This window comes from Neolamprologus multifasciatus, chromosome 6, assembly GCF_963576455.1.
Source record: "Neolamprologus multifasciatus chromosome 6, fNeoMul1.2, whole genome shotgun sequence".
NCBI classification, from domain to species: Eukaryota; Metazoa; Chordata; class Actinopteri; order Cichliformes; family Cichlidae; genus Neolamprologus; species Neolamprologus multifasciatus.
Window position 1 is genome coordinate 26,467,127 of NC_140444.1, and position 24,134 is coordinate 26,491,260.

At 40.3% G+C, this 24,134-nt stretch overlaps 1 protein-coding gene across 8 annotated transcripts in view; it reads right to left on the reverse strand.

The window, feature by feature from the left end:
• The window catches only part of fbxw7 (F-box and WD repeat domain containing 7), a 128,667-nt gene that overhangs the window by 17,476 nt on the left and 87,057 nt on the right, over positions 1 to 24,134 (reverse strand). For 7 of the 8 annotated variants that reach the window (XM_085161687.1, XM_085161686.1, XM_085161682.1 and 4 more), the window contains 3 exons: positions 6,425 to 6,507; positions 4,786 to 4,927; positions 1,685 to 1,819 (listed from right to left, as the gene is read on the reverse strand). In XM_085161687.1, coding sequence (XP_085017813.1) covers positions 1,685 to 1,819; positions 4,786 to 4,927; positions 6,425 to 6,507 — 360 coding nt within the window. Of the gene's footprint in view, positions 1 to 1,684; positions 1,820 to 4,785; positions 4,928 to 6,424; positions 6,508 to 11,940; positions 22,883 to 24,134 lie in introns of those variants that run through there. The other variant, XM_085161688.1, reaches the window with a different exon arrangement.

The following is a 24,134-nucleotide window of genomic DNA, read 5'->3' on the forward strand; positions in this document are numbered from 1 at the left end:
AGTTGTGACATGGTGTGGGTTCTAGGCATAAACGCAGCACACATGATAAAATTAAAGTGTTTTATAGTGTGGATGTGCTGAACAAATATAGGAGAAAAAAAAGGAATAAGGGGGGAAAAAAACCTAAGAAAACAAATGCAGGATAATTAGTGTAGCTTGTACAACAGTCATTGAGATGAGTCGACGTGTCTGTAAAATATTTTTTACATTGAGCTTCTCAGCGCAGGTATAATGCTACAGCTCACTGAACCAAATGAGCATAAACCAGAAAGACAATCACCTGCTTTTTTGTTCCACTAACAATCAAATTCAAATACATATATATTTGCACAAAAGCAATGAGCTGGATCACCTGTTAGGTCAAGAGATTGTTGTGCATCTGCATAAAAAAGGATTACGGGTTCATTTGACAGTATGAGGCGTAAGCTGCTGTGTAAATATTGTTCTTTCATTATCCGACAACAACATGAGATGACAGCGACCCCACGACAGAGTAACAAATTCAGGTGTGTTGCCACGAACATCAGCATGGAGTCAAATTACTTAGGATGGTCTCCAGCTGTCAATTATTATTGATCTGAAAAGTTTAGAGAAAAATGTAAAGACATCATATATAATTTCTGACAGCTCAAAGTGATGTGCTCGTATTGCTTTTCCATCACAGCCAATTAATCAGTTGTCTTCTCCATTTTAATTAATGATGGATCCATAATAGTGACTGAGAATCTGTCTATACCCTATTCAGCTATAGTGAATTAACATGCTAGATTCATCCACACAAAATTAATCAGTCAAAAGTAAGTTTTAATTTGTTCAATCATCTCTTCTCCTTGGTTTAAATGTGTTACACTACACAGTTAGGTCTACTTCAAGTCACCGTTATACCTGAATCACCCCAAAGCCCATCTAAGCTGGCCATCATTACAAGCCGGAGGATATTTTAATAGTTTTATAAATCAATCTCAAATTGCTTTTAAAGTCTGACACTCAGCCTTCTGCAGAATCTGTTCATAGTTTCAATTTCGACTGTATCTCAAGTGTAACCCACAGGGACCGTCCTGCTAAAATTACTTGACAGCCACACCTAATATTTTTCCTGAAGCTGGATCTAAGAGGAGAGGTGGGATTATCAAAAGAAGTCAAAGCCACTTGTTGTTGTTGTTTGGTTTCTTTGCTCATTTTTCTTTTAAGGAGAAACAGAATGAAAGGAGAGGTCTCATGTACCGGTGCAAACACACATAAAGCTGTTTGTATATTTGGCTTTAGAGCAAGTGACACCAACACCTTGAAATGTTGCATCCTATTGCCTCACTCTCCACGCTACCCCCACCCACCCTCAATCCTGACACCTGCCAGACAAGGTGTGAAGTCTCTGATCTGCTACACAAGCTTCAGCAAATTGAGGCCGATTTGGTAAGAATCCCCTATGTCACATTATCAGCGTGCCACTTTACATTGTTTTTTTGTCAGTTATAATGTAGAGCAAAAAACAAGACACCCACTATGGATGCCCTAAAATGATGCGAGGGAAGACCGCGACAGACATTCAAGGCTGAGACGACTGCCTTGTGTCTTTTTCAGGTGCGTTCATTCGAGAACAAATATAAAAGCTTCTTGTGGGAGTTCAGGTCAGAATACTCAGGGAGCCGAGGCAGAGGGGACGAGGCGCGTGAGGGGAACTCACTTCTTTGGGCAGCAGGGAGATGAAGTCTCGCTGAAACTGCGGCTCGATCACCTGCATCATATGCTTTACTTGTGTGGGCTCACAGCTGTCAATCAACTCATCCAGCGCCAGCAGCTTCTCTGGGCCAGTCCAGCTCTGGAACACACACACAAACACAAAGAGAGAGAAAATTGAAATTATTCAAATGACTTTTCTTTGAAGAGGGGAACCATTAAATGTGGCTGTTTCAAAGTCGAAGCCTGGGTCAATGGGAAAAAAAGGCCAATTTAATAGAAAACACCAGAGGTGCAATGGTGTCAGTCATGTACAGAACATCACAGCAAAATGTAATGTTATTTTAGATCAAAACTTTCTCCCTCGCCGATACATTATGTATTATGCTTGGGAAAAAAATGTATGACAAGAAGTTAATTTTAAATCTAGGGTTTACAGAGCTTCTAGCAGGATTTGATGACTTTGCAGCAACATAAAAAAAGAGGAGCTTTATGGAGTTTTCTTGTAATTTACCTTGAAGCCTAATGAATGTGTTGAATGCATTTGGTTTCCCATAAAACAGATGCAAAGCTTTTTCTTCCTTCAATTTAAATATAGGATTGTGTCTTGTGTGTGCATGAGGAGAGGAAAGAAAACAGTGACCCACTTGTAAAAACATTTCTTTGCAGCCAAAGCTATGAGGCAAGTTAAGAGATTACCCAGAGGAACCGAAGGTTTATGTTAAAATAATATGACTTTAAAGTGATTTTATGAACTTTGCTTTTACTTATCCAACCACAATAACTGTCCCTGCAACTTTTACAAAGATTACAGGTACCTTCCCTGCTTTTATTTCGGTCTGTTCCTCTGAATTGTGCCTTTTTCTTTGTCGGGTTGCTCTAAACCACCTGGCAGTGGACTAGTTTAACACCATCAGCAGCATATTTTGTATACATCCACAAGTAGCACAAATTGAAAACAGCACTGGGGCATTGTGGGAACAGAATGACGCCTACGTGTTCTTGTGTAAGTTTTTCTTCCAAGTCTGAACTTGGATTGGAGCACCTTGGAAGCATCCTTCCTTGTGCAGGATGCCTGACACCTTAATGTTCCCTGCGTGCCCTCCACTGCACCACCGGATTGCTCGAGGCACCTGCATATTTCCAGCAGTGGAAAATGTGAATACGGGGAACTAGACTCCATCAAGACCATTATTAGTAGTCAGCATGCTTATTTCTTCTGCTTGAACATTCAGTTACTGCTGAGCAGCTCTCTAACCGTATGTTGGACCCCACAGTCATAGTTGTTTTCCCCTATGTGGAGCACTGAAATCCAGACAATGATTACAGGCTACGAGGCAGGGTGGAAAATCTGGCATACGCAAACCACCTGTAATTTGGCAGCTAAAAGCTTTAGCCAGAGGTGTTGGTTCTAAAGCTAATCAGGCAGTTAAGAGACCCCCTCCCTGACGGGGGGGGGGGGGGGGGGGGGGGCTGTGCAACAGCTACTTATGTGTTTTCACAACTGTAATTTGCACTCCAACAGAAACCTGAACACCAGAGCTCCACAGTTCCCAACCAGAGCTGAGAACCTTTTTGTCCAGTAAACTTTCAAACTACAGCCTGCAGTGTTTTTCAAAGATGCTTTTTTCTAATTTAAGCTTGACAAAGTGTTTTTTTCTTAAAAAGAAAAACAGTCCGTAGACCAGACCTGGGCAACACAAACCCCCGGACGACACAAAAAACAGTCCAAGCTTCTCATACAGCCCCTCAAACGAAACTTTCTTTAAAAAAACAACAACTGTGAACAAAACAGATCACAACAAGGAGGATTTCTACAAGCTATAAAGACTAAAGAGGCAATCATGTGATCTATTACATCAGTTCTAATGACAATAACAATTAAGACTGAAGCCCATTGTTTTTACACCTCTGCTCGAGTACAAATTAAACAAAGGAGATATGCTAATGAATAAGCTTTAGACATTAGGTGGATTTTGTTACCTTTAACACAGTCATCTTAAGAGTTTCCCTTTGTTGCCACTCTTTCTGCAAAGCTAATGTAAGTAGCCACTTGTTGTATCTTTACATTTCATCTAAAGACACGAGTGGCAGCAGATTCCTCATTTAACTCGACAAAAAGGAGAAATAAGCCCATTTCTAAAAATCTCCAACTAATCCTGCGATGTGATATGCGAGGTTTCGGTGATGGTGCACGTATGTAAGAGGTGTTTCTCACTAACGGGAGCTACATGCAGGCTTGGACTGGACTGGGGAATGTACAGAATGTGAACTTGAGGTTTATCTCCCTGTAGCTTCAGCTGTACGATTAAAGAGAGCAGACTGATGTTCTGGCCTGAGGACTAATATATGTAAAACAAACACCAAGGTGTCACGGGTTCACCCTGCTGTTCAAAGATAATAGGTTTAAACTCTCTTAGGTAATGAAATCCATGGCAACCCATTATATAGAAAATCAGAGAGGCCCAATCCAGGCTAATATGTTTAAATGACATCCTATTTCCTTGAAGTCATTAGCGCTTAGGTTTAACATGAAAGAAATGACTATTAGGTTGTATCCATCAGACACTGATAACATAGGAAATTTACCATAAATAGGGGGTTAACTATAATATTACATCATGTCTTTGCTAGTCTCTAGAGTAAATGACAGTTAATTACTTAAGTGGCTAAAAAGAGGACGAAAGTTTTTATGCCAACTTTGCTCATGGAAGACATTCACACTGAAGTAACGTCTCCATTTCAGAGGATCGCAAAGGGAAAAAAAGAAGAAGAAGAAAAGCACAGGCCATGACTTCCTTTAAAAGGATTTTAATCCCAGCGGGAGTTCCTGGTTAAATAAAGGTTAAATAAAAAGTCTAGAGTAAACTAATGTGATCTTATAACTCTGCTTTTCAGTCTGAACAGGTACGGCTAATCCCAATTCCACGCTACAGTGCCTATGGTAATGTGCTGGGCCACAACAACAAGGCAGCAATTATCTCGGAGACTAAGTGAACATTGATTGGACGCAACATCTGCTTTGTGATGAGCTTTTCCTCGAGGGTTCAGAATCGCCCAAGAGTGGGGGAAAAAGAAAGAAAAAGAAAAAGACTCCAGAGCGCTCACCTGAAATGTTCGGAGCCATTCCTGGAGACCCGTGGGTGGCTGGATTGAGGTGATACGTCGTCTCTGTTGCCCCTGACCATTGGCTGTTCTGATGTGGCCAAATGTGGTGGGTGTGGCCGGACATGGGACAATTCCCGTCGGGCTGTAATTTTAAAAGGGAGGAAACAAAGCATCTTGAAGACCAATGCTGATATGAGACCTTTAAAGACAAATAGCGTAACTAAATTGCAGTCTAAGTAGGGGTGTGGAGGCTGTAAAAGCACTGCTGTCACTGCAATTAAGAAAAACACATGTAAATATTACACATCCCAGCATATTCTTAATGAGAATAACAGGAAGCACATTATGAAGGGGCTTTTCAAATAAGCGTTGCTGCAAACTCTGCTAAATCAAATCAGGCATGGACAAAAAAAAAAAACTTTTACATTCAACTTTCATCTTTTGTGTTATCTCTGACAATTATGACAGCAATCAAGCCCAAGCTTTTATTTTGCAGGCAAATTCTAATTTTTAATTTTTTTTTTACTTTAGTGCAATTTTCTTAATTAAATCCGTTCTCAGTTATTATTGGCAAGTCATAGGTTAAATCAATTAAACTGACATTTACTTTAAAAATTATTATTGTTTTCAAGCTAATCAGCAACTCTACAAGTAGATCTTTATCACATCGTAATTACTTTCAGAAAAAAATAATTATTTGCAGTAAGAAAAAGTTACTCTTCACAAAAGCATTGCAATTTAAAAATAAATGTCCACCTCGTCTGTGTGAATTAGCGCCGACTGATTAACACAAGGCCTCTCTGTATAATGCAATGCAATTCATCACCATTCAGCAGCACAAGCTACAACCTCCAGAATGTGCATTACAATGAATCAACACCTCTTTAAAACCATTTCAACAAAAACTGATCAATACAACCTTCACGGAGACGGGATTTATTGCAGAGGTGCATTTGTTCTCGCTCTGTATACTTAATAAAATGGCAAGTGTTATTTCTAACTCAGACTTCAAAGTGTGCACAGTCCCACATATTTCTATTCAGGCCCAGAGTCTCCTGCTGTATCTGGATGCGGAAGGCAGCACAGGACTTCAAAGTGTACCCATGTAGCCTTGTAATGTAAGGGCAGCAGCAGAAGCCATCCACTGGGCACCCTCAATGCCTCACATTCAGCTTGCTGACAGCAAAATGGGAAGCTGGGGGTCGATTTCATTATTGATTCATTTTTAATGGGAGAGGAAGCTGAGACGGAGCGAGTTACATAGCAACATTTACAGTTAAGTGGCTGTGTTCAGTTTGAATTTTAATGGAGCTACATGTGAACACGGGCATTAAATATTCAGGGTAAGAGAAACATCTGGGACCACTGGCTGGCTGGATGGTGCAGACAGAATGGAAGAGGGAGCATCCCTCTGTTTACACATATACAATGCAAACCTTTGTTTACGCCTCCTGGCATTTTTTACTCCTCGCCTTGGTCCCAATTATAACATGTTCAGCATTAAAACAATGGAGGAAGAATTTTTACTTTATAATTTCTACCATAATCTTTTTGATCCTAAGGTGATAAACAAAAATACAAGGGAAAATGAGTCTCTGTGGATAGCTGGGGTGCCTTATGAGAGAAAAAGCTCTCTTACCTCGGATACTCTGGACCTTTGCAGGGCTTTTTTCCTGAAGGGAAAGATCGGACCTCGGGACCATGGTCCAACTTTCTCTTCATCTGAGGAAGAACAAGGGGAGAAACAAAAACCTTAGTAACAGTGAAAGCACAAAAGTGGGAAATTTTGTATTTAAAAGCTAGAGGCAACCTTTTGGACATAAATTCAACTCCATTCTGGTAACTTTCCTTTAGAAACAAAATCTAAACCAATTTAGTTCTAAGACATTAGCCCTTGAAAAGAAAATCAAGAAGGGACACGGGTCAGGGAGCTATTTTTTTAAACTGTGCTGGAAGCAGAACATTATTCCTGCAAGTTACAGACTTTGTTAGCATAACGTCTGAATTTTTGCATATTAAAATACAGACAGCACAGACTTGCAAAAGCTTTATGCAAATGGAAAATTAAACTTTTATGCATGGGCTGGAGATTCAATAATTAACATGTGCCATAACAAAGCACAGAGACATGACCAATCTGTCCGTGACACAGCTCAGCATACACTCTGAGATGGCACATCACAGAAAAGGTGTTTTTCAGTGCTGTGTTTAATTTTGATTGAGAGAACTGAGCAACCAGAAATCCAATAATATGCAATAATAGGTAACCGCACTCACACACAAACTCAAAGGATAAAGCATGCCTGTACGCACAAAATAACCACAAAGCATAACAAGTTTCTCAAGCAGGTACTAGGGTTTATTCTTTGAAATGCGCCAATAATTCAGAAGGAAAAGAAAAAACAAGCAAGTCAGTTCTTTATTATTCTCCATCACCTCCACGTACGCAACACCACCCAGTCCCTGTTACCACCTACCCTACCGTGCAAACAAAGGAGCCTGTGTAGAGGCCCGGGCAAGCCAATTTTCCTCATCCCATGCCTGCCACTTTCTTTGGCAAGGCTTCTCAACACACATGCAAGTGATCACCATCTCATCTCCAGTCCCTCATGAATAAACAATCTAGCTGAATAAATGAACACTGATTTTTAGTGTCTGGCCAAAACAATATACAATCTAACAGCCTGGCCTTGTTCTTTTTAATATTTAAATATATTTCATATTTCAGTGAAGGCTTTTGTAGATTTAAAAGTAAACCCATGGATTCAAAACCAAATCCTTTTCCGATCCTTATCCTTGTAGCCCAGCTCCTTTGTAATATCAGCAAAAGTATGATGTAAAAAAAATATATATATATCTAAAATTCTCTTTAATTATGCATCAAGTCTGCAAGAAACAAGTATTTTCATTATCAGTTTATAAGCTTATTATTTTCTCAACTTATTTTCCATTAATTTTCTGTTATATTATCCATTAAAAACAATAAATCAAGTGTGTTAGTTTCCCAACTTTTTAACAACTAGCTATCGATGGTACCGAAACCCAGTATTAAACACGTCCCGGGGCTAATTTGCTAAGGAACGGAATATCAGTACGCCCCGTTGTCATCAGTATGGCTTTCAAATATATTATTGGTGCAAAAGTTATGTTATAAATTTTACCTGCCCAGTTGCATTACTGACTAAGATTTTAAGCTATGATGCAGTTCTACTAGCTCCCATGCAGAAGAGGGTTCTCTGTATCTTCCTGAGAGCCTGCACGCAAAGAGTGGGTGCAGCTCCGTCTCACCCATCCATACACAGACCCTGATCTTTGTGAGGATGGTGAGGAGAATCAAACACTCAAAAGTGTGGCTGCACTTCGCTGATGGTGCTTGTTGCCACAAATGCAGCAGAACTTTTGTAAAGGCAGAAACACAAACAGCCTGTCGAAACATTTAGTGAAAATCCATCACATTCAGGCGAGGGGATTCAGTTGGAGGTTAGTGATGTAATCTCTGCCTATACAGCTTACTAAAGCTACCCTTGGAAAACATGTAACACATTGTAATGGTCGTCAAACTACATCTATATTGATATTAACTGGGGCGTCAACTCATCGTCGTTATGGGGGGAAATAGTTATGTTATATACTAATGCACGATATCTTGTTCTTAATTTGAGTCATCTCCAATAAAGTATTGACAATTGAAGCACCAGAAAGATAAGCAGTGCAGCTAAGAGTTATAGTACTGTTAAAATCTCAAGGTACCACCAGCTCAAGGTTAGGGGTCATGTTAGGTCAACACTGGCGAATGGTAATGCTTAAAAAAGGGGGGAAAAAGAGACTAAACAAAAAACTGCAAGGCCAAGCACAAGAGTCTTCATTTAAAAGGTCATAAATTCTAACTTCTGAAAAGGTATTTGTTCAGCATGTGGCTGAAACACATCCAAAACCCATCCCTGAATATTTGTCAGGGATCTCATGGGTGTAAAGATGTCGGAGCCAAATGCTAATGTGTGTTTTGTTCACTCAGCCATCCAAAAGTATTAAAAAAACAAAACAAAACAAACTCTGAAATTGAAACAAATGACAGGTGTGGGGTGATTGTTTTCTTATGGTGAAGTAAAAACGGCAATCCATCTCCTAACCCTACTATTGAACTCATCACTGCAGTTCTAACATCAATGATTTTCTCACAAGATTATAGATTTTCTCACAAGATTATAGTACTCGTGGCGCAGCAGTTTAGGGTCAAAGGTATTTAGCAACAGTTTGTTTACAGTTACAATCCAGCCTGTTGTGCTCCAAACACACAACCTGAAAGTTTGCTCCTTGAACCCTTCTGCGACTGTATAATCGGATGATTATGCATAGAAGCCAGAAACCAAATGTAAATTTAACTTTTTTCCCCTTTGACACAAACAATGCATATTTTTTGGTGTATTATTGTAGTTCATATGCGACACAGGAAAACACCACTGGACATTTGACTCCGTACTGTCTGGCGCTACAGTGGAATGATTACATGCTTCTCTTCAAAGATGTGTGTTTTTTTGTTTATCACTATAATTTGGGGTGTGTGTGTGTGCGCGTGTGTGTGTGTGTGTGTGTGCGCGCGCGCGCTCACTGTGTTTTAAATGTGAGGGTTGCTCATGTGAATGTTGAAAACCGTGACACACACAAAAAAAAGCAACAACATGGAAGCAACATTTGCCTACGACTAGAGAGATGCTGAATAACGAGCAGCACATCTGCACTGGCACCCATGGACTTCTGATCGATACGGATTCCTACCTTAGTTTTTAATCTTTACAGACTGTGCCTTGAAACGTCCGACAGGCAACCAAAGTCTGAGCTTATACAACACATGTGCATGATTAGCACATCAATGTGCACTGCAGGTAAGATGCCTGCTGGACACCACACTGTGATCTGACCAATGATTTGTGATTCTTTCCTCACAACTCAGCTCATGTGTGAAGCCGCTGAAAGCTCATAGGGAGGAACCATAAAAACCTGAAGTAATTCATGAGGGGGAGGTACAGAAAAGACACTCGAAAATTTGGCAACAAGAATTCAAATGTAGTCCAAGCTAGGCAGGTACATAGCTTGTGTTACATTTGTCTACATTTATAGTTTGTGTGATTGCTGAATAGTATAAAAAGGGGTTTATAAGATATTCAGGATTGTTAAGACTGGGCTCTTAAACCTAGCTGCCTTGTTCCTAAAGTGGTGATCTCACTGCAATGGCAGTTCAGTAGCCAAGGAGAGCCTGGGTGTGTGAATGCATGCAGAGGGTGTGTGTGTGTGTGTGTGTGTGTGTGCGTGTGTGTGCGTGCGTGCGTGCGTGCACATATGTTTTTTGTGTGTGTGATTCTGAGTGTGAGAGAAGAGAGGGGAGTGCTGGCTGGCTTTGAGTGTGTGCACGCACATGTAAGAAAACCTCAAACTAAATGCGGGCATGAAAAAATAATGTGTAACCAGCCTGTTCTGCAGCTTCAGCCTGGGAAAAGGTAACCAGAGAACACAGTGTTTGTAAATCACCACCAATCAGCCGTCCCCCTCCTTCCTCTGGCTTCCCCCCCACCCCCACTTCCCTATCTGGCCAAAAGCACGGCAGATGGATATGCAGAGAGTTAATGATATTTTAAAGACAGCGATCATTCTTACATAATGTGTTGATTCATTTTAACGGCGACTACATCCTGCAGCATCAGTCACGAGAAAAGGCTTTTCTCATTTTTCAAATTGTGTTTTCAAGCACTCGTCAAAGAGTTTCTCCTCATTTCAATCAGCATTGTTTGAGGCACAGAAACGCTTGCGATCTGAGAGCTAGTTGAAGGAGTTTTTCCAGGACCAAAACTGCAATCAAATCAGAAACACAGGTTTGAATTCATCCTCAAAAATGAGAGTCTGCTACTACGAGCCCCGCAAGCAGCACTAATATATTTGCGCTCTGCAGGATGACTTGAAAATCCTGATACATCTGAGAATGAGTACATCCTTAAAATGGATGGAGAATACAAATGAGCATGAACATTCAAATCAATGAAGCGCTATTCATCTATTAACAACACTCTCGCGCAATTATTAGGATTAACTGGATAAAAATCTCCCACCCCAAGGGATATTTTGAACCACGTTTTAAAATTATACACGATTAACAAATTTGTTTACATTGTCTGAATTATAAATTCTCTTTCATGCTTTTTTTTTTTGTTTTCCCGCGTTTGTTTGTACTCTGCATTTTCCAGCTAAGGGAGGACGATTTTTATGGCTGCAATCCAGCATAATACACCCAACATCCTTGAGGATATTCTACCTCACGCTGTCTGACACAGTGACCCATTATCTGTAGTTGGAGCCTGAGGCAAGTGCACAGTGTCAGGGAATTGGCTACTCCAACAGGCAAATGCAGGCAGACTGATGCATGCATGCATCTCAAGCAGTTACTTTGGTCAGTGGGAGATAGCCACTGCTGCATAATGTACAATCATAACAACCCTGCAAACTGGGCAGGACTGCAGGGGAACCTGGGCGTCTTTGAGCTTGAAGCCCTTATTTCTGAATGTACCTAAGCATACATGGTGCTCCATCAGCGCTGTATTAGTAAAATGTGTAATTGCTCAAGCATCTACTAGGGTCTGTGAAAGGGAGGACCCACAGTTGATGTACAGGTGCAGAGCATCTTGCCAACACTGAGGGGAGGTAAGGGGGAAAAATACATTAAAAAAATAAATCAAATGGGGGCTTCGTTCCATTCAGGAGTGTATAACGCCTAATTATAAGCACATTTTTATCGGGGATTGCAGAATGAAACACCCCCAAAGCAACAACAAATTCACCAACGCCATGAATGTCACCCGGAACCGCGGCGGTGACGGCGTTTATTTACACAGCCGAAGTTACTATGACGGAAAGGACGTCAAACGGCTTAGTAGCATATTAAAAGATTTTAACGCAACGCTAACACAACATTACGGCCTGGGCAATTAAAGAGGCATCTCTGGGGGTCTGCTACAATGCTGTCCATCCTCCGCAGTGGCCGTACGATCTGCCGCGAGAGGCGCGTCAAAGATAATGTGGGCGACAGAGCGAGCCAAACACACGGAGAGAAGATGAGGATGTGCCGGAGGTGACACGGCGGATAATACGAGAAGAAATCCTACTCACTTTGTAGAAAATCATCTTTAAAGTGCCGTAGAACCCCATCCTTGTAATCCGGTGTGTTTCCCCCTTTTTCCTTTGCTTCTCAGTGACAATCGGTGAAGTCCAAATCTGCGTGCGCGGCGGCGAGATCGCTCTGACAGTGTGAGGGCAGTGTACTCTCAGGTAAATCCGACGCTGGCTCTGATGTGAACATGCTCGGGCACGTCACCGGACTGGCGTGCATGCAGTAGATTCCACCGGTAAAGACATTAGCAGGGGAAAGAAAAAAAGAAGTAGTAGAAGATAGAAAGAGGGGGGAAAGCTCCGTCGTATCACGTCGACTTAAAGGGGCTAGGTCGATGGGTGAACAATGCACTGCGACGATTCCGGAGGCTTGTGCGCCGCCGAGCAGGGAGTGAACAGATGAGGGGGAGAAAGAGGGTGATACTCGGCAGAAAGGGGGAGGAGTGCAGGAAGAGAAGCGTCAGAGCACAGAGCAGTGCCCTCTTCCTCTTCGCAGGCTTCACGACGGCTCCTATGAACGGGATCGGATTACAGCCTCCCCGCTGGAGACGACAGGAATGGTGCAGTCCAGCATTCAACACTGTGCGCAGCGCATCCCTCCGCGAGCGGAGCACCCGGGGACATATGCGTAGCAGGCGACAGGCAGCACGCACACAGAGACCAGGTGGGATACGGACTTGTCTTCACTCGTCGCATCAAAGGCGGAACCCCCCGCCAAACACACACACACTTGTTGCAAGCTCCAAAAAACACACAGGAGCCATCCTCTGCGTCAAATTATACTGAAGATTACATTTATTACGCACTGATGGTGGAAAGTCAAAGTCCTCTCACTACACCGCTCACTTCCCATCACTAAAATGGGGATTTTGTTTTATTTTAAATTTTAAATTAAACGTAACAAAATATCTGTTTATTAAATATTAGCGCTGTAAATGATCAGGCTTTTTGGGTTATTCTAATATTTTAAACTATCAGAAAGTGCAAAAGCTGGCCCGTGACAATTTGCCTTGCTTCCTTTAATCTATCGTTTTATTCCACTCACAGCACAAATCCAACATGTACTTCACTGTCATGTAAGAAAACCTAAACGTTGAGAGCTTAATTGGCTGTTTCTGCCTAGAAAAAGTGACCCAAGTGATTGATATATTAATAATACCCAAAGGTATACATTATAAAAGACAAACAAATTAGCTAAATATTGGCCAGCAACAGTTCAATTCTCACTAGGCACTCAGACCGCACACCTCTGCCAAAGCCGATGCCCAGTATTGCCATTGAGTAATTTGGATTTTTACAGGAATTTAACATATTCTTTCCACATGCTTTGGCTCTATAAAGGCTTTACACGGATACTGCACCGGACTGCTGCATTAAAATGATTGTCAACAGATCACATGACAGAAAACAGTCAGCCATTAAAATCAGGCAATATGTGAATGGATCTATATCTGCTGCACCTACTTCCTGCAGGACAGTATTTGCATTTCAGGATGGCAGATAATAACAAACTGCACCTGTCCAGTTACAAACACTATGTACTGCTGATAGCTATACAACTATGATTAGAGATGGGAAAATCCACAACCTCAAAATGGGAGCTTTAGTTTGAGCAGGTAAAGATAATCTGTCAAAACACATTCAATGTTCCAGTGAGATTTCTGCTCACCGGAACACCGAACCAAGTAAACAAACCAATGATGCTCCTCTGCTTAGCCGTTCACAATAAACACATTCAAATGCATTTGTTTGAGTAATTTGGACAACATGACTGGTGATACACGACAATCCTTTCTGATTTCTCAACATTTTCTCCTACAAAAAGGTTTTTGACACTCGGTGCAGAGTTTGTACTACACCATTCGTTTCAAGTGGTATCCAACATTTGCAACACTTGACCTCATATGACATCAGCTTCAGATCATCGAAACTGCGGAGACAATGAAGGGTCATGGGATGGGCTCTATTCACAGGTGACTGAGCACCAAGATCTGGCAGCCTTTCAGACTCTCCTGGCTTACACCTGTAATTACAGAGTGACCTAGCACAGGTGGGAATTTTAAAGCTGGCAAAGAAGAGATGCCTGGTACAAATCTAGCACAATCCGAGTTACATCTTGAGGCTTATTTTGCATTGTAATGTGCCTAAAGGGTACTGTACGATACATGATTTATTGTTTTATACAAGGTATACTGGGACTTGGCTAATCTAAGCATTACAGACACTAGGACACCACAGCAATACCAACACAAAAGATTTCAAATCAGTGGACGTCAGGGTGCATGAGACAAAGCAGTTAGGAGCTTTGTGTGTGTGTGTTTAAGGTGACTCTCATGAGAAAGGCTCTCTCGATGCTATCGGCCAGCCCAACCTTTACACAGCACATTGGAATGCTTGGTATGCGAGCAGGGTTGCACGGTGGCCTTTGAATGGTCCGTGGCCTCCTTTGTCACTCTCCTTCTGCCAGTTGGTAAAGCATTAACAGGCCCCCTTCCCTGCTGATACCAGTCTCCTGCTTATCAAAACCAAAATCCTGCACAAAGCAGGTGTCGTCTTCTCAAAGCAAACTGCATTTAAAAAATCTTGTTCATTATAATCAGCAAATGACAAACAGGTTACAGCCCTCCCATCAGTGGCTGATGGGAGGGCTGGAATATTTAAACAGAGGAAGATGTACAAAAATAGTAATTTCATTTTAGCACAGCATGCTTGTGGATAAATGCAAATGCTGTGTTATTCGACTGTGCATAAACAGACAACTTCGGTGCCAAGCTGTTAGCACATTGCCTCAGATATTGTACAACTCTGCAGGTAAGATGAGCATCCTCGGATTGGCTACCTAGTCTGATCTTCCCATCAATCTAGTTTTTGATCATCTTTGGATTAGTATATACTTAATATATGCATTAAAATATACAGATTTTAGAAGCAAGGCCATAATACTGACATTTAAAATGATGTCAGACATGCCTTAAGTCTGAAACAATTACTAGATTAATCATAAAGTACAGAATTAAGGAACAGCCATGAAAGCCCTCTAGCTGTGGCCTCTCAAATACAAAGTTTTGTAACTATGTAAATATTCTGTAAATATCTCTGGCTGTTAGGCTGCTGGTCACTCAAACTAAACTTTTGAAACTATCTGTACAACTTGGGCTTAAAAAGGAAATGGAAAATGTACACCAGAAACCAAACAATTTAGCAGAAAATAAGAAAATTTGAGAAAAATAATCCTTAATTAGAAAGCTGTCACAATAATTTAATTGCTGCACTTTGTGATAAGTGAAACACTGACTAATTAGAGGAGTAATAATTAAAGCCTCACAGCTGTTTTGCAGAATTGGTGACTGGAACGATTTCCAATCAACAGATGTTGGTGGGAAAAAAGCTGAACTACAGGAGAAAGGGGCTTTCTTGAGAAAATGTTTAATGTGAGGTGGTGAACTTGAAGGAGGAAAATACTTCTTGGGCAGCGATGCATCACTAAATGGGGTCATGTCATTGTGCGATTGTCTTCTCTGGACAAAAAAAAAAAAAAAAAGAAGAAGAGAAGCAGGGGGTCTGCATTCAGTAGATTTTCCTCAAATGGGTTAAGTGCGATCCCCATGCCAGACTGGACAGATGCAATCCGTGTGGGGGAGGTTTAATGAATAAGGAAATCATGGATCATGGCATTCTGTGGTGGATAATAATGGCATCATCTGCATGGAGTTGAATTAACATATCCTACAGCCACCCACGCGACTGAGACATTCAAGTTTGAAGGGTTCAGGTCAAAAAGAAAAAAAGAAAGAAATTAAAGCAAGAGGCTGAGGCATCTCCCCTGTGACACCAATAGGCTTAAATAAAAATAAATGGAGAACAGAGGTCAGTATTTGCAGTTATCGGCAATTATTTCAAAAGTGGAAGTGGACGCAGATGCAGCATTTTATAATATATAGAAGTAGAGGAGCCCTGAGAAAACAACAGGCAAAGGTCATCACAATGAACATGAAGACAAATATATATTACAGCTCCAACACGAAAGTGAGAATGATTACATTCAAAGAGACAGTATCCAGTGTTTGTCCCTCAGAGGCACATGTGTATGCACTATAAAGGCTGAAGACATAAGAGCAAATACTGGCCATAAATAACACTGCATTTTATTTGGTATTCATAAATGAACAGAACCAAAAGAGGAATTTCTCCCTTGTTGATGAAGTTAGCATAACCTGGTCGGCAGAAGACATGTAAAAGTTTCATATTTTTGTACTTGGTACAAAAAGGAAAATAGTTTTCTATGGTGTTTGCAGTAAAAAGTAGATAGAGATAAAGCATGCACCACAAAGGAAGGCTTCCTGAATACAGCGGCCATTCTTTTATTCAATAAAAGTTCAGACTTCCTGTACACTTCTGCTCTCGTTAGGTAACTACAAAGATAAACCTGTAATGGTGCTACATCTCATGCAGAACTGGGATGTCCAGATCTCTGTTCAGCCTCCCTGTTTTGTCATAAAACAATATTACTGGAAACAACAGCCATAATGTCTCCTCCCTTTGTGTACAACTGACACTGACCACAGAAACAATCACAGGGAAATAGCAGACGCAGCTAATTTCCCCATAGAAAACATTGTGGTGTTGTGTGGGTGCTTAGGTAAAATGACAATGTGGCCTCAACACATACCCAGAATAGATGGAAATCTGCAGACTGAAAGCCAAAATGGGTAACAATTGTTCACACTTTATAAATGAGTTGACCAGTAGCCTTTCTTAATTCACAGCTCTGCAAATCTCTGAAAGAATGGCAACATAACCCAAAATCTGGGGCATAATGACATCTGATAAGAAATAATAAATCTACACAAATTGCTTTTCTATTTTTCCTCTAAATCCCTCAGTCAAACTTCTAAAATTGAGACTTGGCACATTTTAACTATGTGTAAACTGTGGTAATTTTAGTGCCAGAAAAAGCATTATCAGCTAATCTCTTTCATGTATAAAATAAAGCAAAAGTACAGTTCTGAAGTTTGAAAATGACAGACGCAGAAAAATGCACGTCCTGGCAAACTACAGCTTCTATAACTTTAGATGGACTCAGTTTCATTGGTTCTCCCAAAGGGTTCATTTTATAGGAGCACAGGCAATGAAGACAAAGTAATCAATGACTGAAATTGTGTCGCTTTGCCACTTAATGATGCTCTCAGTCATTATGTTGTCCAATCAAAGGCATCATAGCTAAACCCTGAGGCCATCATCAGAGTGCCCAAAGCATGTCAGAAGCAATCAGTGAATATCCCAAGCTTCAGCCAGCGGGTGGAGGAATTGGTGATTGCTGACATGGTTTGAGTAGGACACGAGTCTTTCAGCTTAATTAGAGGCATTTATTTTTAATAATCCTGATTTTTATTACCTCGTTTTGTTGTCTGAAAAATACTATACTCATACTCCATGTTACAGACTATGGCAGAGACTATGGAAAATCTCTGCAAGAGAGGAAGGTGACAGAGTCTTTCTTACACGGCACACAGTCTCCTCCAACAACCACCAAAACACTGCACATGTGCCGACAGCTCATTCACAGGTGATACTGCCCGTTTCTCTGCCACTCCCTGTACAGAGTGCTGCAGAGAGAAAATGTCTGAGGCAGGAGAGCAAAATCTTGTGGAGTTGTTGCTAAGCAAGTTTTGTTAAAAAAAAGTTATTAAAGGGATATGAACAGTCAGTAAATCTAGCTACAAAGTTAACAAGGCAACAGTGAGATGAACTGAAGTATATTGAGCAAGATGTCTAGCACCAAATGTGAGATTGTATACATTTAGAGTTTAAAAAACCAAAAACCAAAACCTGAATCCCAAAATTAAAAACTAAATGTTAAACCAAAAGACCTGAAAATTTGGGTACAGCTCTAGATGATAATGGTAGCTGGTAAGTGTCAACATTTATTTAGGGATGCTTTGAAAGCTTTAAAGTAGCTTTTGGCTCCATTCATTTGAAGTAATTAAACTTATCCGTCCAATAACTTAATGTGCCCTCAAGTGTGTGTGCATACCTGTGAAGGCAAACTGTACAGGAAAAAGGTCAGTATTACTGTTGCCCTCTCTTTTTAATCCTCTTCCCATGATAGGCCTATGTGGGTTTTGCATGTGGATACAGCCTGGACTCTCCTATCTCATTGAGAAATGAAAGAATGTTATGGAAATGTGAGAGATGAGCCAGGTGAAACTTGGCCAGGGCTGGCATCAACATTTACACAGAGTGAATAAACCTCTTTAATCGTCCAGAATTATCACTCTCCTATCCTAGATGAATCAGAGAGTGCCAATTTGTGCTGCCTGTCATCTGAGGATCCCCAAATATGCTTGAGAAGGTGGCGGCAAACTGTGTGAGGGACATTCTCACAGTGGCTCGGTTGCTTGCCTTGACCTGAACTTGCTACACAAACTCGCTCGTCAAGCTGGCTTTGGTACTTCCCCTCTTCTGATACTGATCTCATCTGGAACACAGTCTACACATACTACTCTTTATCTCTTCAACAAAGCAGTAATTTGCTTCTTTGCTGTTCCAAATAAAAGGTTTCAAAAGGAAATGTGCATGAGAAACATCTGAAGTGAGATTTAACCTTTATCTAAGCGGATCAGAGATCAGAGATTAGAGGATGCTATTGAACCGTCTGGAATAACCAGTGAATTAAGCACAAATAATGAACATTTACCCTTCTTTTAAGCATTAGCATCAAGATTTAGTAGGCAAGGTAACAGCGTGGCTCTCTGGATGGCAATGCTGATTTTAACAAAATATGGATGGTTACGAGAAGATGAACCTTTCTTCTAGCACATCTAGAATGTAACATGTTACTTAAAAAGGTCAAAAGTACCAAATGGATTGAAATTACATTTAGTACATCACATGCACACCAACTCACTGTGGCTCCATAAACATGCCTTTTATTCAGCCACACTGTATATTACAGGTGGGCAATATGGCCTCGGAGTTATATGATTTATGATGACATTAAAAGAAAACGACTGAACAATGTTTCATCAGTGGTTACAGTAATAAATACTGCTGCCTGCCAGATGCAAACAAAATGAAGGGCACTTTCCATCCTCCTTTTACAAGGAGCTACTGTCATTGATGACAGGCTACCTATTCGAGTGTGAATGTACTGCTACCAGGTGCCAGCAGCATTACAATGCAATAGCAGTGACACAGCATAAGTAAAATATAAGCAAAACAGTAGCCTAGGCTGCACTCTCTTGGGAAATTCTAAGGAAAAAAATAATACAACTGTTTAACACTTTAGCAAAAACTACTGTAACTTCAGTAACTGCAGGAGCTGCACATTAGTGAGACAAACTGAAATACATTTTCTACCTGGCATGTCAAGTCGTTTAACCAGCTTTAAAATCACTCCTTTACCACCATGTTAACGACATCAACTGCTGTAGAACTCGCAACTATGTTGCAGCAATGCTAACATGCTTATATTATTTGCATTCATATTTAAAAATAAAAGCTTTTTTACAATCCATTTCAAAAAACAAAACAAAACAAAAAAAAGATTGGCCAGCAAAATGCTAAGCAACTGACCTGAAGGTTGTTAGGCTGGACACAGAGTTATCACTATTAATTAACGTCTACACCATCATAACGTCTTGTTTTCAGCAGCACAAAGACTTTGCATCAAAGTACAGGGCAGTCTTCAGAATGCTGATATGCTCACTTCTCTTCACTGCTGCCGCCACATTCTCCAATGCCTTCGAGGAAGACCGTAAAACTACTTTTCTTTTTGCTTTAGTTTAGACTGCATATATATCTTATGTTATTTGACTTTGACCTTTGACTGTACTTCAGTGTATTTAGATAGTTTTGCACTTAAGGAAATACTTTGTGTAAAAAATACATTAAAAGTACACTTTTATCATCATGGCAGGTAAATACAATACGTTTGGTTGACAGATGAACCTAAACACACTGCAGTTTCTAAAATGGAAACTCATTTTAAAAGACATGTTTTCATTTTAATTAATTGATAGATTGTGCGATTACTAAAATAATTAATAGCTGCAGCTCTATTACAGACTGTAACATCTTCATTGTAACAATCAGATAAAAGAACAAAGACTGCATGGCAGCTTTCTCGCACTGCCGAGACACTGTGTGAGTGTCTAAACGTGCTGAATAATGAAGCTCAACAAAGAGTAAACAAATCATCAGAGCAAGCAATTTCGTCTTGAGGACAAGGTGTAAGCTCCAGCCTCTGCCTTTTCTGAGAATCAAACTAAGGCGAGTCCTTCTGGCAGGTGAGCCTGACTGACGAGCTCATCTGGAAAAAATGCAGGCCGAACATCTTTCAAGTTTGCTCAGCTGAAAGTTTCAAACACAGCCTTTGTTTGGTCAGTCTTATTCAGCTAGCCGAGGTTAGTGGAGAGGTGAACAAAATAAACATTTGATAGAAGTGAAATACGTGACTCGCATTTTGATGCGCAATACAGTTTGTGATAAGTGGTGGGTACATTTGTCCTTGTTTAGACGTGTCCACCGGCCATGTTGCGAAAGCCAAGGCTCTTGTCTAAAGTGTCTGTTCGGGATTATCATTATCTATGGTGGCCCACCAGCAGAGTGGGTGATAGCAACCTTTTTAGTGCTAGACTTGACTGCTATCAACTCTCATGTCTGATGCCACAAAGTGAGATTCAAACGACTTTATTTGGAAAGAGAGAGATCAAACAGGCAGCACAAGAACATTTAGACATTCTAACATGGGCCTCTGTTGGTTAATAAGAATGACGCAACATTAAAGCAATGCAGCTGCATGCAGAGTGTGGAGTGGACATGGCCTCAAATATCAATGACTAAAGTAAGCATGTTTTTGTGGTTGCTATATTGCTGTAAAAGCAGGTTTTACAGCACTGGCATGCTAAATGACTAGCATATTACTTTAATTATTCATGCACAATTTTTAATAAATCTGGTTAAATGTACCCTACCTACCTTATCTAGAATAGTTCCACAGAAATTTATTCCCTCTCCTATTCTATGTCCTACAAATTATAAACAGGAAAATCGATGAATGATTGAGATCAATTCCTTTAAGGGAATTATTTTCCTCTGTATTAACCTGCTATTGTTTCTGTCAAATTCTACCAAGGGTGGTGAAATGTTTCCTGTAATGCTTCACATTAACAAAAACCCACACAAGAATAGTGATCGCAAAGGACATGGGACTATTACTTAACAAAACAGCCTGAGGCAAACTAAAAAAGTGCTTGAGGATAAAGAATGCACGAGTAGACAATCACAAGGAAAGCAATGGTTCAGGAAGCATACGAGCTATGGGATCATATTCACCATTTAATTTGCCGTACTGGTAGGACTGAGGATTGAGTGACCTTTTTGGCTCAGGCAATGCAAAGAAAAGAAATGTTGGCTAGATATTTTATACACTAGGGAAACACTGGACCTTACTGTTTTCAAAAAGATCTGGTCATGCTATAATGCATTAAAAGAGGAAACTGATGAATGTTTTTCAGCAAGATGGATAAATGGATGGATGATAGCAAAACAGAGATGTCTCCCAAGATTTGAAAGGCTATACAGAATGACAAGGATCAAGGATCATAAATGTTTCATTTCAGGAAAGGAAGAGGAGCTGTGAACCATGAAGGGCTTTGCAAGCCTATTTGTATCCCCCTCCCCTATCATGCAAAAGCAGACATATATCAAACTATTGTAGTACCTTTAAACAAGAGATGCAATGATTACTGACATATGCATTCAGTCAATCCAACAAATAAAGATCACAGGTAGAAAATTATGTTATATTATCTTCAAAAACTAAAAGTGGAAGAAGAAAAAAACAACTACTGCAACAAAAAAGACAGAAAACAAACAATTAACACAAACTTGAAGCTTACTGTAAGAGACAAATGTGACAGTTTTAAAACCTGCTGGGGAACAGGCACACAAATTTTTTAGTTGGTTATTAGAAATACTGAACACAATATTAGGGCCAGTGTTAGAGGTTTTGCCATATACCCAGTAAATGCTGGGATGGAAAGGACTTTTTATACAAGACTGGGGCTCTGAGGAGTTGCAGCACGTGCTGAACAACACGGAGACAGAAAGGTGATGAAGAACCGAGCAGCGGATCTTGAGTTGATGGACACGTGTTTCATATTTCTATTGGTTAGGGATTTGTGCTAAAAGATTACATTTTGTCACGTCAGTCGGCAAAACACTAGCCAAACTAATTACTGATATTAATGTAAAGCACCTGCTGTAAACACATTACACAACACCAGCTGTACAATAATAACAACATGTACAGCAGCACCCCTGTCTCTGCGTAACAGGATGTTGTGAACAAGAAAAGTGGCACGACAAAAGAGGGAGGGAGCGGACAGCCCTGTGAGCCAGCGTGATTCTGCAGTATTTTGATCTAGAGAATAAACAGCACCGTCAGAGTAATCTAGCATATAACCAGCTGATCAATATGAAACCACATTTCCCCAAAGGCATGCAGACATTAAACGGCAAGAGAACAAGGGTGACATTAGCCACACTTGGCAGAGTAATCTGAGATTATGTCTGAGAATTCCTTTAATCGTCATTGACATTTGAAACCTCTGAAGAATCTGAGATACTATTTGCTATATTGCAATATTTGTATGGACACTCACTAGAATGTGCATAATCTTGAGTGTTTTCTCACTTCTAGAAGTTCAGTTGTTCCCTTTAATTTAGTCTCTTTCAGGCAGCTAGGAAATTGAATGTATGGAACATCCTTAGTATTTCTACTGTATTTCAAAATGCTGAAGCTTGGTATACTTAGTGCTTATCAAATGTGTTTAAGTTAAATCCACTATTAAAATGTCCATTTTAATGATGATGTCCTGAGTTACTGGATGTGTAGCCACATGAGCTGCTATCCAGAAAACACATTTTCATATATATACATACATATACACACATACATACATATACACACATACATACATATACACACATACATACATATATATATATGTATGTAAGGGCTGTCAGCATTAATCGCGTTAAAGTGACGTTAACGCGGCATTTCTCCGTTAACGAGTTAACGCGGATCACCCTTTGCGTGGGGCTGGACGGCGTCAACACGTTAGCGCGGGTAGCTCGATTAACGCGTTAACGCTGTCCAGCTCCACGCAAAGGGTGATCCGCGTTAACTCGTTAACAGAGAATTGCCGCGTTAACGTCACTTTAACGCGATTAACGCTGACAGCCCTATATTATATATTTTTTCACATTCCATCTGCACAAATTTCAACAATATAGCTCCAAAGTAAGAGTCCAGATGCCTAACTGTCCTTCCTTTGGCACTTTATGACACAAAATAAAACTAAGGTGACCCCTACACTGAAAACCTTTACCAAGTAAATATTTTGCTTTCAAAATTACAAAAAGGTTGGACACTGGACGTGGTTAAAGCTCACTGATTCGGTTCAGCCTTTGTTGCAGTCTTTTCCCACTGCCGCCTCCAACTCAAACAGCTTCTGACATTTCTTCTAATACTTGTAGATCCCGCCTACACACCGAAACTACACAAGCAACACCACTTTTCTGCTTCCTAGTTTGCATAGAATAAATAGGAAAAATGCTGTACAGGTCATCTGGAAAGGCGCCTCAAGCAGCTGTAGTACGTGTGGGTTTTTTTTTTTTTTTTTTTTTTTTTGCTGCTTTACATGCTCTTGTGTGATGTTCATGCCATACATAATGAATATCATTGTCCCCAAGAACACCTACAACAGGAAAATATAATGCATACACGCATACGTCAGGCAGCGCAGTGCAAGTTCCAGGTTTGGGTTGATTAAAAAAAAAAAAAAAAAAAAAAGATGCACAGTGACTAAACTACAACACATTTATTATTTATATAGCATTCATTCAGGATTAAACATGTTTCACTTTTTGACTTCACCAGCCATGTACTTTGTAGGCACTTCTTAATATTAACACAGTACATGTTATTAGCATTTTGATAGTATTATATTTGCTGTTCTGAAATAATTGGGCCTAGATTATATGCCTAAACCTTTTGTTGATGAATTCTGTGTAGAGATGCAGATGGCCTGGATTATCAATAGACAACCATCCTGTTAGTAACTGCACTGTAAACACAGGGTTGTTAGATTAACTTGAATACTTGGGGTCAAACTACAAACATGCAA